This window comes from Orycteropus afer, unplaced genomic scaffold, assembly GCF_000298275.1.
Source record: "Orycteropus afer afer isolate SDZICR_OR568_19922 unplaced genomic scaffold, OryAfe1.0 scaffold00004, whole genome shotgun sequence".
NCBI lineage: Eukaryota > Metazoa > Chordata > Mammalia > Tubulidentata > Orycteropodidae > Orycteropus > Orycteropus afer.
This window is the reverse complement of record NW_006921591.1, coordinates 3,603,289-3,619,410: the sequence shown is the minus strand read 5'-3', so window position 1 is coordinate 3,619,410 and position 16,122 is coordinate 3,603,289. Positions and strand designations below refer to the sequence as shown.

At 38.4% G+C, this 16,122-nt stretch overlaps 1 protein-coding gene across 1 annotated transcript in view; it reads right to left on the bottom strand.

The window, feature by feature from the left end:
* NCKAP5 (NCK associated protein 5) overlaps positions 1-16,122 on the bottom strand; it is a 988,332-nt gene that overhangs the window by 208,673 nt on the left and 763,537 nt on the right. The window contains exon 8 of the mRNA XM_007938042.2: positions 11,781-11,819. Coding sequence (XP_007936233.2) covers positions 11,781-11,819 — 39 coding nt within the window. The remainder of the gene's footprint in view (positions 1-11,780; positions 11,820-16,122) is intronic.

The window sequence follows — 16,122 nt, the reverse complement described above, 5'->3', positions numbered from 1 at the left end:
CCTTTCACCATACTTATTAATCTGTACACTGAGCAAATAATCCAAGAAGCTGGACTATATGAAGAAAAACACGGCATCAGAATTGGAGGAAGACTCATTAACAACCTGCAATATGCACATGACACAACTTTGCTTGCTGAAAGTAAGCATGACTTGAAGAACTTACTGATGAAGACTGAAGACTACAGTCTGCATTATGGATTACACCTCAATACAAAGAAAACAAAAATTCTCACAACTGGACCAATAAGCAGCATCATGATAAATGTAGAAAAGACTTAAGTTGTCAAAGACTTCATAATACTTGGTTCTACAATCAACACCAATGGGAATAGCAATGAAGATATCAGATGATGTATAGCATGGGACAAATCTCTGGTATCACAGAGTCTAAGACACTTGACAGCTAACCAGAAGGCTGGTGGTTCGAACCCACCAGCCAATCCTTGGAAGGAAAACTGGGCAATCTACTTCCATAGTGATACTGCCTTGGAAACCCAAGGAGGGGTCGCTATGAGTTGGGTCCAACTCAACAGCACATAACAACAACAACAACAGCTGCAAAAGACCTCTTTCAAGTGCTGAAGAGTAAAGATATCTCCTTGAAGACTAAGGTGCACCTAACCCAAGCCATGGTATTATAAATCTCCTCATATGCAGTTGAGAGCTGGACAATAAATAAAGAAGACCAAAGAAGAGTTAATGTTTTTGAGTTGCAATGTGGGTGAAGAATGCTGAAAGTACCATGGACTGCTAAAAGAACTAACAAATCTGTTTTGGAAGAAGTGCAGCCAGAATGCTCCTTAGAAGCGAGAATGGCCAGACTTCATCTGACCTACTTTGGTCATGTTTTCAGAAGGGAGAATTCTCTGGAGAAGGATATCATGCTCGATAAAGTAGAGTGTTAACGAAAAAGGGGAAGGTCCTCAACAAGGTGGATTGACACAGTGGCTACAACGATGGGCTCAGGTATAGCAAGGATCGTGGAGCTAACACAGGACCAGGCAGTGTTTTGTTCTGCTGTACATAGGATCACTATGAGTCGGAGATGACTCGAAGGCACCTAACAACAACAAAAGCACCATCTCACAATTGTTTCTGTGTTAGAGCCCATTGTTACAGTCACTGTGTCATACCATGTCTTTCAGGATCTTCCTCTTTTTTTGCTACATGATGTCCTTCCCAGGGACTGATGAGTCCTCATAACATGTCCAAAATATGTGAGATGAAGTTTCACCATTCTTGCTTCTAAGGAGCATTCTGGATGTACTTCTTCCAAGACAGATTATTCATTCTGGCAATCCATGATATAGTCAATATTCTTCATGAACACCACAATCCAAAGGCATCAATTCTTCTTTGGCCTTCTTTAGATATTGTCCAGCTTTCACATGTATATAAGGTGATTGAAAATACCATGGCTTGGGTCAGGTGTAGCTTAGTCCTCTAAGTGACATTTTTGCTTTTTATTTTTAACCCTTTAAAGAGGTCTTTTGCGGTAGATTTGCCAAATGCAACATGTCATTTGATTTATTGACTGCTTCCATGGGTGCTGATTATTGATCCAAGTCAAAGGAAACCTTTGACAACTTCTATCTTTTCTCCATTTATCATGATGTTGCTTATTGGTCCAGTTGTGAGGATTTTTGTTTTCTTTATGTTGAGGTGTATACTATACTGAAGGCTGTAGTCTTTGATCTTCATCAATAAGTGCTTCTTCTTTGCTTTCAGCAGGCAAGGTTGTGTGATCTGAGTATTGCAAGTTGTTAATGAGTCTTCCTCCAGTCTTGCTGTCATGTTCTTCATAGGTCCAACTTCTTGGATTATTTTCTTAGTATACAGACTGAACAATATGATGAAAGGATATAACCCTGACCCACACCTTTCCTGATTTGAAACCACACGGTAAGCCCTTGATCTGTTTGAACAACTGCCTCTTGGTCTATATACAGGTTCTGTATAAAAAAACATACACTTACTGCCATCGAGTTAATTCTAACTCATAACGACTCCCTTCGAGTTTCTAAGGCAGTAAATCTTTATAGAAGTAGATTGCCCAGTCTTCCTCCCACAGAGTGGCTGGTGGGTTTGAATCTCCTACTTTCTGTTAGCAGTCAAATGCCTTAGGCACTATACCACCAAAGCTCCTTACAGGTTCTGTATGAGAACAATTAATTGTTACAGAATTCCCATTCTTCAGTGTTATTCATAATTTGTTATGATCCACACAGCGGAACGCCTTTATATAGTCAATAAAATACAGGTAAACATCTTCCTAATATCCTCTGCTTTCAGCCAATATCCATCTGACATCAGCAATGATCTCCCTTCATTCCACATCCTCTTCTGAATCTAGCTTGAATTTTGACAGTTTCCTTTCGATGTACTTCTCCAAGTACAAAAACAAGTAGTTTTTGAATTATTTTCAGTATAATTTTACTTGCATATAATATCAATGACACGGTTTGATAATTTCCTCATTCTGCTGAATCGCCTTCCTTTAGAATAGGCATGAATGTGGATCTCTTCCACTTGGTTGGCCAGGGAGATGTCTTCCAAATTTCTCAGCAAGATGAGTGCTTCTAGTGTTACAAACCTTTGTTAAGATATGTCAGTTAGTATGCAGTCAATTCCTGGAGGCTTGGTTTTTACCAGTGCATTCAGTGCAGCTTGAACTTCTTTCAGTACCATTCGTTCTTGATTATATGCTACCTCTTGAAATGGTTGGATGTTTACCAGTTCTTTTTGGTACAGTCACTATGTATTCCTTCCATCTTCTTTTGATGTTTCCAGCATCATTCGATATTTTGCCCACAGAATTCTTCAGTATTGCAACCTAAGGCTTGAATTTTTTTCCTCAGTTCTTTCAGCTTTAGAAATGTTGAGGGTATTCTTCCCTTTTAGTTTTCTAACTGCAGATCTTTGTACATTTCATTATAATGATTTACTTCGTCTCTCTGATCCACAACTTGAAATCTGTTCAACTCTTTTACTTCGTCATTTCTCTCATTTGCCTTAGCTACTCCATGCTCAAGAGTAATTTTAAGAGACTTTTTTGAACAGCATTTTGGTGGTACTTCACTTTTCCTTCTGTGTTTTTAATGACCTTTTACTTTCTTTATGTATGACTGTACTTGATGTCATCCCACAACTTGTCTGGTCTTTGGCCATTTGCACTTAATGTGTAAAGTCTATTTTTTAGATGTTCTCTAAGTTCAGAGGGGATATACTTATGGTCATATTTTGGCTCTCATTGACTTGTTTTAATTTTCTTCAGCTTCAACTTTAAATATGAACAATTGATGGTCTATTCTACAATCAGCCACTTGCCTTGTTCTGACTCAGGATACTGAGATTCTCCATCATCTCCTTCCACGGATATAGTCACTTTGATTCATGTGTATTCCATCCATCAAGGTTCATGTGTATAGTTGTCATTTATGCTGTTGAGAAAAGGTATTTCCAGTTGTATTTTGGTTGGTCTTGTAGAATTCTATCATACCATCTCCTGTGTTGTTTCTTTCACCAAAGCCATATTTTCCAATTACCAATCCTTCTTCTTTGTTTTTATCACTTGTTTGTCATTTTTTTTTTGTCATACTGTGGTGACAGCTTGTATATTGCTGTGATTCTAGAACCCATGCCACAAGTATTTCAAATACCATGGTGAACAGGTTTCAGTGGAGCTTCCAAACTAAGACAGACCACTATTATTAATTCTTCTTAAAAGGGGCAAAGATACAGGCCATGGTGTGGCTCACTGCACAATGCACACTCTCCTCACCTTCTGGTTGAATGAACAAGGCTTATGCATAGGATGATTTCAAGTGATTGGTGAAGAGCTGAGAAACAGAAATGTCAAGTTCATTTCAGGTTCAATGTCAGGCTCCTATGTACCAGATAGAGGAGGGCAGGAGACAGCCAAGGCAGCAACATGAGTGTGTAAGTATATATAAGCACACACATCATTTGGCAGGAACTATCTTGGGGGGCCTAGACATTGCTCACACTAAAAGGTTACTTTGGTTTAAATTATTTATAATTCAACCTCTGTTTCTGTCTCATTTATGCTAATTTTTGTTCTTAGCATGTATATAACACTGCCTGCTCCCAAACACTAATTGTTTTCACAACTGCTAATTAAGTAATTAATAAAACTTGACTATGGGTAAATAAATATTAATAGCACCTCTTGGGTGGGAAAATGGAATCATTTTCATTAGCAGGTGGAGAAATGGCAACAGAAACACACAAGTGTGCATTCTACAAGGAAAACAGGGGCCTATAAGCAATAATAGTGACATGTTTAGCAGCAGAGCTGAGAATAACTTGAAAGAGTTTTTCAGATGAGTTAAAACAAAACAAAAAAGGAATGAAAGACAAAAAATCAATATACCCTAGAGAGAGTTTTTATACCAATACCCACAGTTCAATGGCCATCACTATTACTAAGGGCATGGTGAAAGTTCATTAATGGGAACACAATTTATCGACCCTGAGGCCTCTCTGTTCATCACAATTAGCTTATTCAGTTGAGCCCTCTGCAGATGGGGAAACAAAGGCTGCAGGATTGTGACACAGCTCTTAAAATCACTGGCAAACAGGGATGAGCTTGAATGAAAATTTCTAGACATAAAAGAATTGCTTGTGTTGTTTTTAAAAATCTTAGTATCTTCAATCAATCTGTGTATGGTGATGGATGCTAGGCAGTTACTATGCAAATAAACTGCCATCAAAAACATGCCTGTGTGCCCACATTCACACAAACAGATACACTAGAAAAATAGAACATGAGGGAAAAAAAAAATAAAGCCTTCTCTTCCTCTGACCACTGTTGTGATGCCTGGACAGAGGGTGATGACCATCTTTGTTTCCTTTGTGTTCACAATAGGAGCCCACTGACATACAGGAACGTATGACACATGTAGCCTATGTACAAGGGCAACTACTTTGACACTGTTAGTTACAGAGACAAGGCCTAGAACATCCTTCCCACATAATCCTTAAAAACCATATAACTCTCTTCTGTTTAGATCTTATAGGCTTAGATCATAGATCAAGGAGAGAGGACTGTCCTCTCTTAACAACTCTTTACTCTTTCTATGACTTCCTAATACATCTTAGCCTCAAGAGGAAGACTCAATTGAAAATATGTTGTTGTTGTTGTTATCTGCCATAGAGTCTGACCCAACTCATAGTGACCCCTCCTTGGGTTTCCAAGGCAGTATCACTACGGAAGTAGATGCCCAACCTTCCTTCTGAGGAGTGGCTGGTGGGTTTGAACCACAAGCCTCCTGGTTAGCAATCAAGCACCTTAGGCACTGTGCTACCAGAGCTCCCACTGAAAATATAGGAGGTGTCTTTTGCAATGAAAAGGACATGAAGTATAATTTTTATCATGGGAAAATGATGCCAAAAATAAGGCTATGTCTGGACTCATGTAGGAAAGTATAGTGGTCTTTAGAGTGTGAAAATTAGCCAAATCTATTTTCCTCACATTCTGAATGTGACTATCATTTCCAAACAAGAGACTAAGGAATTACAGCTAAATGTGAGGGCAAAATATACTGAGCATGTGCTACACTGGTCCAGTGGGCCCTCTGTATCTTAATGATCCCAAACCATAAGTTCCCGGGAGGATCCATAAGGGATATTGTGACCTTGGTCAGTTTCACCTGCACTTGGGGCTGAAGAGGATTCTGGACCCACTGCTATACTATATCTGCATAAGTACTTTTTGAATTTAAGAGTAAAACTGTGGTCAATTCTATGCTGAAGAAAATTGAAGAAAACTCCAGTGGCTAAGAAGCAGGACATATACGAACATTATTACTGGAGTATTGCTGAAAACTATTTACATCTGACTCTATCATGCAAAAATGTTGTAGTGGTGTAGCTAGTTCAGAGGCAGTATCTATCACAGTAATACTCTGGATTGGGAGTTTGGGAGCCAGGGCACTGGTCCTCAATACTCACATGGCCTGAGAATATAATTTACTCTGGTTAGGCCTCACTTTCTCATCTGTAAAATGAGGCAATGCATAAAACCATGCTTTTCAAAAGACCAGATGTCCACCTGCATCATAGGCTTGTCAAGTGTCACCTCATTCCTTCTCTGAAGCTTATTGGCCACCACACCCATAGCCTCTCATTGTCACATCTTTCTTAGTGGCTTTCACTAACATATCCCTATCTCTGCTAAAGATCTTGAGACTTATGAAAAGCAAAGCCATTTCTGGAAAAGGTTAGTTATACTTCAGTTTATCTAAGGCTCTCAGCAGGAGCTCTGGTAGCATAGGAGCTCTGGTAGCATAGTGCCTAAGGCATTTGCCTGCTAACCAGAAGGCTGTCGGTTCAAATCCACCAGCCACTCCTCAGAAAGAAGGTTGGGCAATCTACTTCCGTAGTGATATCATCTGGGAAACCCAAGGAGGGGTTGCTCTAAGTTGGATCTGACTCAACGGCACATAACAACAATAACAAGAGTCTCAGCATCAAATACCTAAAAAGGCATGGCAAGTATTATGTACATGTAATAAAATTGGGCTTGTTGTAATGAATAAGGAGTGAGAAGTCCCATGGCAAACTGAATAGGATACACCTTCATCCTAAACCTTCAGATTAAAACCTTTTTTAAACTGGGAGATAGTTAAACTACTTATACAATTATATTGAGTTGAGCCTATTATCAAAGCTAGGTGACAATCTCAAGATTAAATGCTTGCTAAGAGCTCTGGTGGCATAGTGCCTAAGACATTTGACTGCTAACCAGAAGGCTGGCAGTTCAAACCCATCAGCCACTCCTCGGAAGGAAGACTGGACAATATACTTCCGTAGAGACACTGACTCAGAAACCCAAGGAGAGGTTGCTATGAGTTGGAATTGACTCGATGGCAGTGAGTTTGGTTTGGTTTGGTTTATGGTTCCTGGCAATTGTGAAGTTCTATGGTCCAAAATAAGATTGATTCTGAGAAAGCTTGACTCCAAATTCACAGTTTGTTTTGACTCCATACTTGTCAGAGCCTAGATGCTCTTCCTGCTAGAAAGGAATGGCAATTCTTCCAGAAGTTTTAAGAATTCCATTGGGTACCCTGACCTTTTGTTTTATCCCCTGAGATGATGTCTAACAATTGGATTTTATTTCTTGATTTTCATGGCATCTTTCTGTTCTGCTGAACTATGTTGGGGAAACCAGTAAGCAAGTGAATAGGATTATGGATGCAAAATGGTATAGTAGGTAAGAGCATTGGGTTTGCAGGGCAATAACCCTAAGTTAAAGTCTGAGCTTCTTAGCAATTGTAACTATGCACAAATTACTTATTTCTAATTTTCTTGGTCCCATGCACTGAGAACAAAATGAGTTAATGTATTTAAAGTGCTAAACATTGGGTCTGACTCCTTGCACATGCATAATAAATACAAACAAGACTTTTTCAGAGAACCAGATCCACACAGACCATTGCTAGAGAAGTGGGCACAAATGTTGTGGTTGCCACTCCTGCTTTAAGGGAAACATGTGGGAATTTGGAATTCTTTAAGCAACAGCTACAACATTTCTTTTTTGCTTCTATTATAGTAGGTGTGTGGTTGGACTATACCATACATCAGTCTTATTCCATGGATGAGCCCACTATTACAAAAATTCAAGGAAAGGTTTACACACAGAAAGAAACATTCTGTGGATACCAAAGATGAGAGAAAAGGGGAGGGGAAAAATCACTAACTAGATAATTGTTGTTGTTGTTGTTATATGCCGTCGAGTCGGCCCCGACTCATAGCGACCCCTCCTTGGGTTTCTGAGGCAGTATCACTATGGAAGTAGGATTGCCCAACCTTCCTTCCAAGGAGTGGCTGGTGGGTTTGAAGAGCCAGTCTTCTGGTTAGCAGTCAAGTGCCTTAGGCACTATGCTACCAGAGCTCCTAACTAGATGTGTGTTAATTTGGATGAAAGGAAAGGCAATACAAGGAATGATCAGCACAATATCACTAAGGCAAAGGAAGACATGGAGAGGTGTACAGGAGTTACAGACAGTAAAGGTAAATACTATTACATATATAATCCTGCAGTGTCAGTAATAGCAAACAATAATCTACGAGTGGATACATATGTAGACAGCAAACTGAACAGATATGAATAGGTGAACAGGACTATACCTACAACCATAGGTTAGCAGAGGGTATTTCTATACATGCATTTTAATGTACTATAAATATATCCATGTATATAGTAGATCAATCAAGAGGAAAAGTTATGACAACTTCTTAGCCATAACCAAACACCTTAAGGTAGTAAGTCACAGGGTTTACGACCACGGTGTTGGGAGATGGCTAAATCAACTGACATAACATAGTTACAAAGAAGATGTTCTACATTCTATGGTGGTGAGTAGTGACTGGGGTCTTAAAAGCTACAGAGAGGCTATCTAAGGTGAAACTATTGGTCTTTCGCTGCTCAAAGCAAGGGAAGAATGAAGAAAATCAAAGATCCATGGAAACAAACAGTTCAAAGGACTAATAGACCACACAAACTTCATCCTGCACTACCCTGAGACCAGAAGAACTAGATAGTGCCTGGCTACCATACCAACTGCTTTGAAATGGATTTATTTATGCACTATAAATATATCCATGTTTTATCTTCATTAGGTCAATTACACAATAGAAGGTCCTAGATAGAGTGGGAGAAAATGTGCAAGGAAATTCAGAATTACAGAAAAGGCCAAGCTTATTGTCTAATAGAGACTGGTGGGACCACCGAAACTGTGATGTTTAGTCACTCTTTAAGCTTGGAACAGAACTCACTCCCATGGCTCAACTTCCAACCAAACAATAGACAAGCCTGTAAGGTGAATAATAACACCAGGGAGGTATGCATTCTTTAGAACAATCAACTATATGAGATCAAAAGGTGTGGTCAGTATTTGTCCAGGGATAAAGTTCAGAGGCCAGAAAGGGATAGGAAAGGACGAATGGATACAGGAAACACAGGGAGAAAGGAGGAAGAGTGCTGTCACATTGTAGGGGCTGCAAATCAATGTCATGAAAGGAAATGTGTATGAATTGTTGAATGGAAAACTAACGTGCTCTGCAAACTTTCACACAAACCACAATAAAAAGTTAAAAAGCAAAACAAAATAAGAAGAGTTACATTTCCAGTGAGTGTAATTGACTTAATGAAGATAAAGTATGTTTCAGGTAAAGATATAAGCTTAGCCTGGACTATCAATTTCACTTTGCTTTTAAACTTGACTCCATGATTTGGAGGCATAAATACAAGTGATCTGGGTTTAATGTTGTCACTTTAGCCTTACTGATGTAAAAGGGGGCAGGCTGCTCTTAAGGGAATCCACACGTTTTTGAGATAAACTCAGTTACCTGACTAGGGCAGTATATGTACATTTAACAACAGACAGATTTATGGAAATGAAAACATTTTTATTTTTTTCTGTCAGTATTGAGAAAAGAAATACACTCTGTTACAATTCATGCTTTGTCATGAAAAATGTTTTTTGGTTGCCCAGTGAAGCGCTGAATCCACAACAAATTTGCCTTTGAGTCATGACAAATGATAGATTCTAAACCTTTATGGTCATGCCTATAATTTCACCTCAAGGAATGTGTGTGTGTACGTGTATGTGTAACTTGGATAAATCACCTGAGAGTGCTGTTTTCACACTGTGCAGTCTAGATTTCCTCTTCAGAATTTGTTTTCTCTTCTGCATTTGGAGTAATTTTATTTCTTATATTATGTTCTTAATTAAAGAGAAATTTTAGACTTTTTGTAGCAATTCTGCAGAACATGATTCTTTTGGAATCTCCGAAAACCCCCTGCATGTCTTCTTGCCTCACCGTGCCCCTGAGGTATGCTATCTCATAGTAGTACGTCTTTCTGTATCTTACTGCTTAACTGTACCAAGGCAGATTTATCTGTTTACTAGTTATCACTTGGATTTGTGCTATTTTTTTGTGGCTGACCTGAAGGGTCTCATTTTCCTCTTTATTGCACCAGACGGCTTCCTTGTCTTTTTTTTTCTTTTTTCTTTCTTTTTTTTTTTTTGAGGCACCATTAAAAATAAAACTGCCATGTAAAGTCTTTCAACAGTTACACACAGAGCTGCAGCATTGATTCCTTCATAGTTTCTAACAGGAAAAAAGCAATTGAGAGAGTAAAGCCTTTGGAAAAGAAAAGGCATTCAAATAATTTGTGGCAGAAACTGTAAATTGTCTTCCAATACCTGTTTTTACCTCTCTTTCATAGTTCCATAACACTCAAACTTTAGCTCTGTACAAGCATAATGACTTCACTGTCAGCTTCCTTAAATGTAGACATGTGACTAAGGTCTGTCCAAAGAGATGCAATTAGTAAGAAGGTGTGAAACCTACTGGAAGTCTCCCTTAAAAGACAATTGATATATGCACTTTACAGTCTTCACTTTCTTCAAAAAATTCTTTCTTTCCTGATGGCTGGAATGTAGTTGTGATGGCTGGCACTGGCACAGATAGTTTGGACCATGAAGTAACTTTGAAACTGGATTCCATACTGCATGGAACACCAAGAGAGAAGTCTGGGACCCATGAACTTTATGGAACAGGATTTCCATACCAGAGCTGCACAGCCTACCTGTGGATTCATATATGAGAAGGAAATAACATTTCAATGTATTTAAGGCATTACTATTTTAGTGTTTTACTCACAATGGAACATAAGTTTAACTCTATACAAGTGTACTTAAATCTTTTTATTTATGTGACTTTAGTGTAAAACCTGAAGCACTTAAAATTAGTTGTCGAGGCATGGCTTTTTGACAGAAGTACTAGAAGAAAAAATCTAGCAGAAATATTATCACAATGCTTTTACAGTAAAAACTAAAAATAATATTTAAATACATCTATGAGAAGCAGTCAACGCTGAATAAAATACTTTTCCCTTTTTAAAAATCAAAAGAACATAAATTTCATTAGCCACAGCCTCCTGAAAACACTGCATGATGTAAGGTTTCTTTGCGAGAGGAAGCCTCCATGTTATAGAAAGAGAAGTCAGAAAAACCAAAGTCTGAAGGAACTAGATTTTCACCTTTGAGAAACATCATGGCAAGAGATGGGGAAAGTTCAGTAAAACTCATCAAACCAGCCAAAACTGGGCAAACAGTGACTGCATTAACTCACTCTGTCCCAGCAATATGATTTTATATTGTCTAAAGGCAGAAAAGAGAAGTAACAAAGGAGTAGGCACAGAAATGTCACACTGTGACGTTATAGTAGTTGCCACTTATTCTACATTTACCACCAACTGGCTTCTATAGGAACTGACCTACGTGTTTCCTTTCATGGGATCGCCACAGCAACCCCCAGAGGTGAGAACTGTTATCCCCCTTCTACAGAAGAGCAACTAAGGCTTCCTTAACTCCCTTGTTGAATCCTGGGCTTCTGCTGATGCCGCTCATAGAGGACATTCGTATTGTGGGAATCAAAGAAATCCACCAATTTATTTAACATTTACATTTGCGAAATAAAAATGATAGGTTTGCTAAACATCTGGGTACATGGAAGTCTTTCATGTTTGACAGGCTTTCTATCACTTTACAAAGATTTTGGATTTTATAATTCTGTTGGTCATTGATGTTACTTTATATGCTACCTAAAACATGCACAGCTTCAACCTAAGTGAATAAATAGAAAAGGATTGCATATATCAATCACAATTTCCTACTTTGACAATGTGAGTCCAAATCTATTCAAATAAGCACTTTGAAAAGAAAAAAAGACAGAAAATGACTTACCTTTTGAGTGAGCAGAGCTTGAACAACTTGGTTGGCTACCTTTAAAAGAATAAAGAAAATGTTGTCATTTATAATAAGGAGACTTTATATACATGAACTCTAATTTACCAATAATTTTCTCACAGCTTTTTGTAGCTAATTAGCTCTTCATTTGCCTCTTTCCTCTACTTCTAGAAGACCTGATACTTTTCATAATAATACTTTCTTTCTAGACAATTATTTTGCTTTTCCCAAAGGTGACCTTGTTGTTAATTAAGACAGTTAGGCAAGGAAGATCATTCATACCTTGACTTGCACATTTCCATATTTGGAAAAATAATATCCTTTCATATGTAAAATATTCCAAGAAGGCTAAAAAATGACACAGTGGAAAACAAGATCCTAATTATCTATACACAGTCTCAACACTTTGCTGATTTATTATGTCCTTTGCCTCTCCTTCTTATTCCTTTGCTATTTCCCTGTTTAAAATTCCTTGCAATAGAGGTAGGTTGGATGGTAGAGAATGGGGACAGCTCCTTGTTCTCTGTATGTCTTGCTTTCACCCTCTATGTTTTTGCGTATGCTACCCTTTGTTGTTGCTATCTATAATAGACTCTGGTAGATGTTTGCTACAACACCCAGTCTCCCTCATCCTCCTTAGCAAAAACCCTCTTTTTTTTTTTTTTTTGGCTGGGCACATTTCCCATATAGCTAGATGTTGTTATGTGACAAAGTTCTGGCCAGTAAGACATAAGTGGATTATCTTCTTGGGTTTTCAGGAAGTCCTAAAAAGAAGGGGGCTCACCCTTCTTCCCATTTTTCCTATTTGGGACATGAAAGTGAGAGTTGGAGCTTTAGCAGTTACCTTGACAACAGAAGTCTCATATTAAGTACAGTTGAACAGAAAAACAGGGCAAGTTTGGGTTATAATGATGCCATAGAGCTACACTGTCTATCTCTGAGGCAGTGTATTTAAGTCAGAATATTTAAATATTCTACATATCAAGTATTTCTGTTCATTCATTTGTTCCTTCATTTAATCTATACAAATTTGTAGAATTTCTATTTGTAAAAGTAAATGATGAGATGCATGAGAAAAATAAAATAGCCACTGTTTTTTGAGTTTCTACCCATACACAACCAAATGAATAATAGTTACTAATATTTAACAGAATAGTTTTTTTCCCCAAAAAATATTAGGCAGTTCAGTATAATAGATTCCTTCTTCACCCTGGGAAGTGGATTTTGATTGATTTAAGCTAATCTTGGTAATCCCACTTTTTTTTGGTGCTTGGTTTAGGGAAGAACATGTAACACAATTACAGCTAAGAGCCACACGTAAAATCAATAACAAGTCCCTTGTATTGCACAGTTCTTTCTGTGCAATTTCTCATATCTATTCCTATTTGTAGGAGCTCTGGTGATGCAGTGATTAAAGCACTCATATGCTAATGAAAAGGTTGATAGTTTGAACCTATTAGTCACAGGAGAAGATGAGGCAGTCTGCTTCCGCAAAGATTTATAGCCTTGGAAACCCTATGAGGCAGTTCTACACTGTCCTATTTGGTCCCTATGAGTCAGAATTGACTGCATAGCAGTATGTTTGGTTTTTGGTATACCTACTTGTACTAAAATTTCTTTTTCATTTGAAGATTTCATGACACTGTACAATGACTCACTTTCCAAACTTCACCATACCCTTGAAGCTATTATCCACATGGCTAGTATAGATAATTTAAGGTGGAAAGGTGAGTTATATGGCATTTTACAGCCAATGTATAAAGTGTAAAGATTCAGTGTGATAACTGAAACTGACAGTATTAAGGACCAATTCAGAATATTTAAATATCCTACATATAAAGTATTTCTGTTCATTCATTTGTTCCTTCATTAAATCTATACAAATTCATCAAATTTCTATTTGTAAAACTATATGATTGGGATATAGTCCTTAGCATTAAAGAGGTTATGACTGGTAGGAGGCCAAAAAGAAGAAAAACAAAATTATAATACAGCATTATAAAAAACCAAAAACAAACAAAAATAAACTCACTGCCATCAAGTAGATTCCAACACACAGCAACCCCCTTTGAGTTTCCGAGGCACTAAATCTTTATGGATATACATTGCCCAGTCTTCCTTTGGAGAGTGGCTGGTAGGTTTGAATCACCAACCTTGTGGTCAGCAGTACATGCCTTAGGCATTGCACCACCAGAACTCCTTATACAGTATTATGTATACTCCTTATAAACTATTTGTTCTATTTTTGTTTGTTTTTGTTTTTTTATAATGCTGTATTATAATTTTGTTTTTCTTCGTTTTCACCTCCTACCAGTCATAACCTCTTTAATGCCAAGGACTATATGCCAATCATTTAGTTTTACAGTATTATATAAACATATAATAATCATGACGATGTTCACATTCATTCAAAAGCTTTCTTTTCATCATCTTTTTCTTTTTCTCCTGATAACACATTTATTTTTGGTGATGCTTAACTATTTGTGCTTGTTTCACTGTCTAGTGTAGGAGAACAGATTATGGTGAAAATGTTTTCATGTAGCTCAATTATCTCTTGACTCACTTTTGACAAAATAACACATCCTTAGTGACAGTTGGCTACTAGTTAAGTCACAAAGAAAATTAAAACACAGGCTGTCTTCAACATGTGGTATTCACACCACAAGCAGTAAATGACTAGAATCAGATTACTAATCAGATAATTGATTAGTTGAACTGTATGCATAAGATGGACTTTTCATAGAAGGCTTTCAAAATTTACATTGTTGGCATTAAATGAAAAAGAAAATCCTTTCATCGAAATGAAATATGATTTTCAACAAAAAGAATCTTCAGGTATTTTTTTCAGTGCTATTGTTGTTGTTATGTGCTGTTGAGTCAGCCCCGACTCACAGTGACTCCTCCCTGGGTTTCCGAGGCAGTATCACTACGGAAGTAGATTGCCCAACCTTCCTTCTGAGGAGTGGCTGGTGAGTTTGAACCGCCAGCCCTTTGGTTAGTAGTCAAATGCCTTAGGCACTATGCTACCAGAGTGCAGCCAAAGTTAAAGAAGCATACTCAAGAACTACCATTGTTGTTGTTGTTGTTATGTGCCATCGAGTCAGACCTGACTCACAGCGACCCCTCCTTGGGTTTCCGAGGAAATATCACTTATGGAAGTACATTGCCCAACCTTCCTTCCCAGGAGTGGCTGGTGGGTTTGAACTGCCAGCCTTCTGGTTAGCAGTCAAGTGCCTTAGGCACTATGCTGCCAGAGCTCCCAAGAGCTACCATAGACAAAATAAAACACTCATTAACTGGTGTATCACCCCCACTTTACCATTTTATTTATGCATGATCTCAGTAAGTGATAAATGTTATTCAGCTCACTGAAACTGACCAGTAGAATAATCTTGAAAGTCTTTAAGTTCTTAAACATTAAATACAATTCAAAATTAATAGAGAACTTTAAGTAAAACTATATATCTTCTCACAACTGGATCCTCACAACTGAATAAATAACCAGCATCACAATTAATGGAAAAAGATTGAAGTTGTCAAAGATTTCATATTACTTAGTTCCACAATCAACACCAATGGAAGCAGCAATCAAGAAATCAGATGTTGTATTGCAATGGGCAAATCGGCTGCAAAAGACCTCTTTAAAATGCTGAAGAGCAAAGATGTCTCTTTGAAGACTCAGGTGCACCTAACCCAAGCCATGGGATTTTAAATCGCCCCATATGCATGTGAAAGCTAGACAATGAATAAGGAAGACTGAACAAGAGTTGATGCTTTTGAGTTGTGGTGTTGGCAAAGAATGCTGAAAGGATCATAGACTGCCAGAAGAATGAACAAATCTGTCCTGGAAGGAGTGCAGCCGGAATGTTCATTGGAAGCAAGAATGGCCAGATTTCATCTCACCTACTTTGATTGTAGGTGAGACCGGAAGAGCAGGAGGAAGGGGATAAAAAGCCAGGAACCGGGACAGAAGAGCAGTCAGCCCCAGGCTTACAGATGAGGAGAGACAACTCAGGGACACCTGAAGTGGCAAGCGGGAAGAGCAGGAGAAAGGGGATTAAAAGCCAGGAAGCCAGAGAGAAGAGCAGTCAGTCGAAGGGATTAGGTGAGGAGAGGCAACTCAGGCCCGCCCAGAGTAGCAGGCTGGAAGAGCAGGAGGAAGGGGATAAAAAGCCAGGAACCCGAACAGAGGAGCAATCAGCCCCAGGGACAACTCAGTGACGCACAAAACAGCAGGGCAGAAGAGCAGGAGAAAGGGGTTAAAGCCAGGAAGCCAGACAGAGGTACAGTCAGCCACAGGGACCCAGTTGGGGGTGATACGAGAGGTCTCCAACAGCAA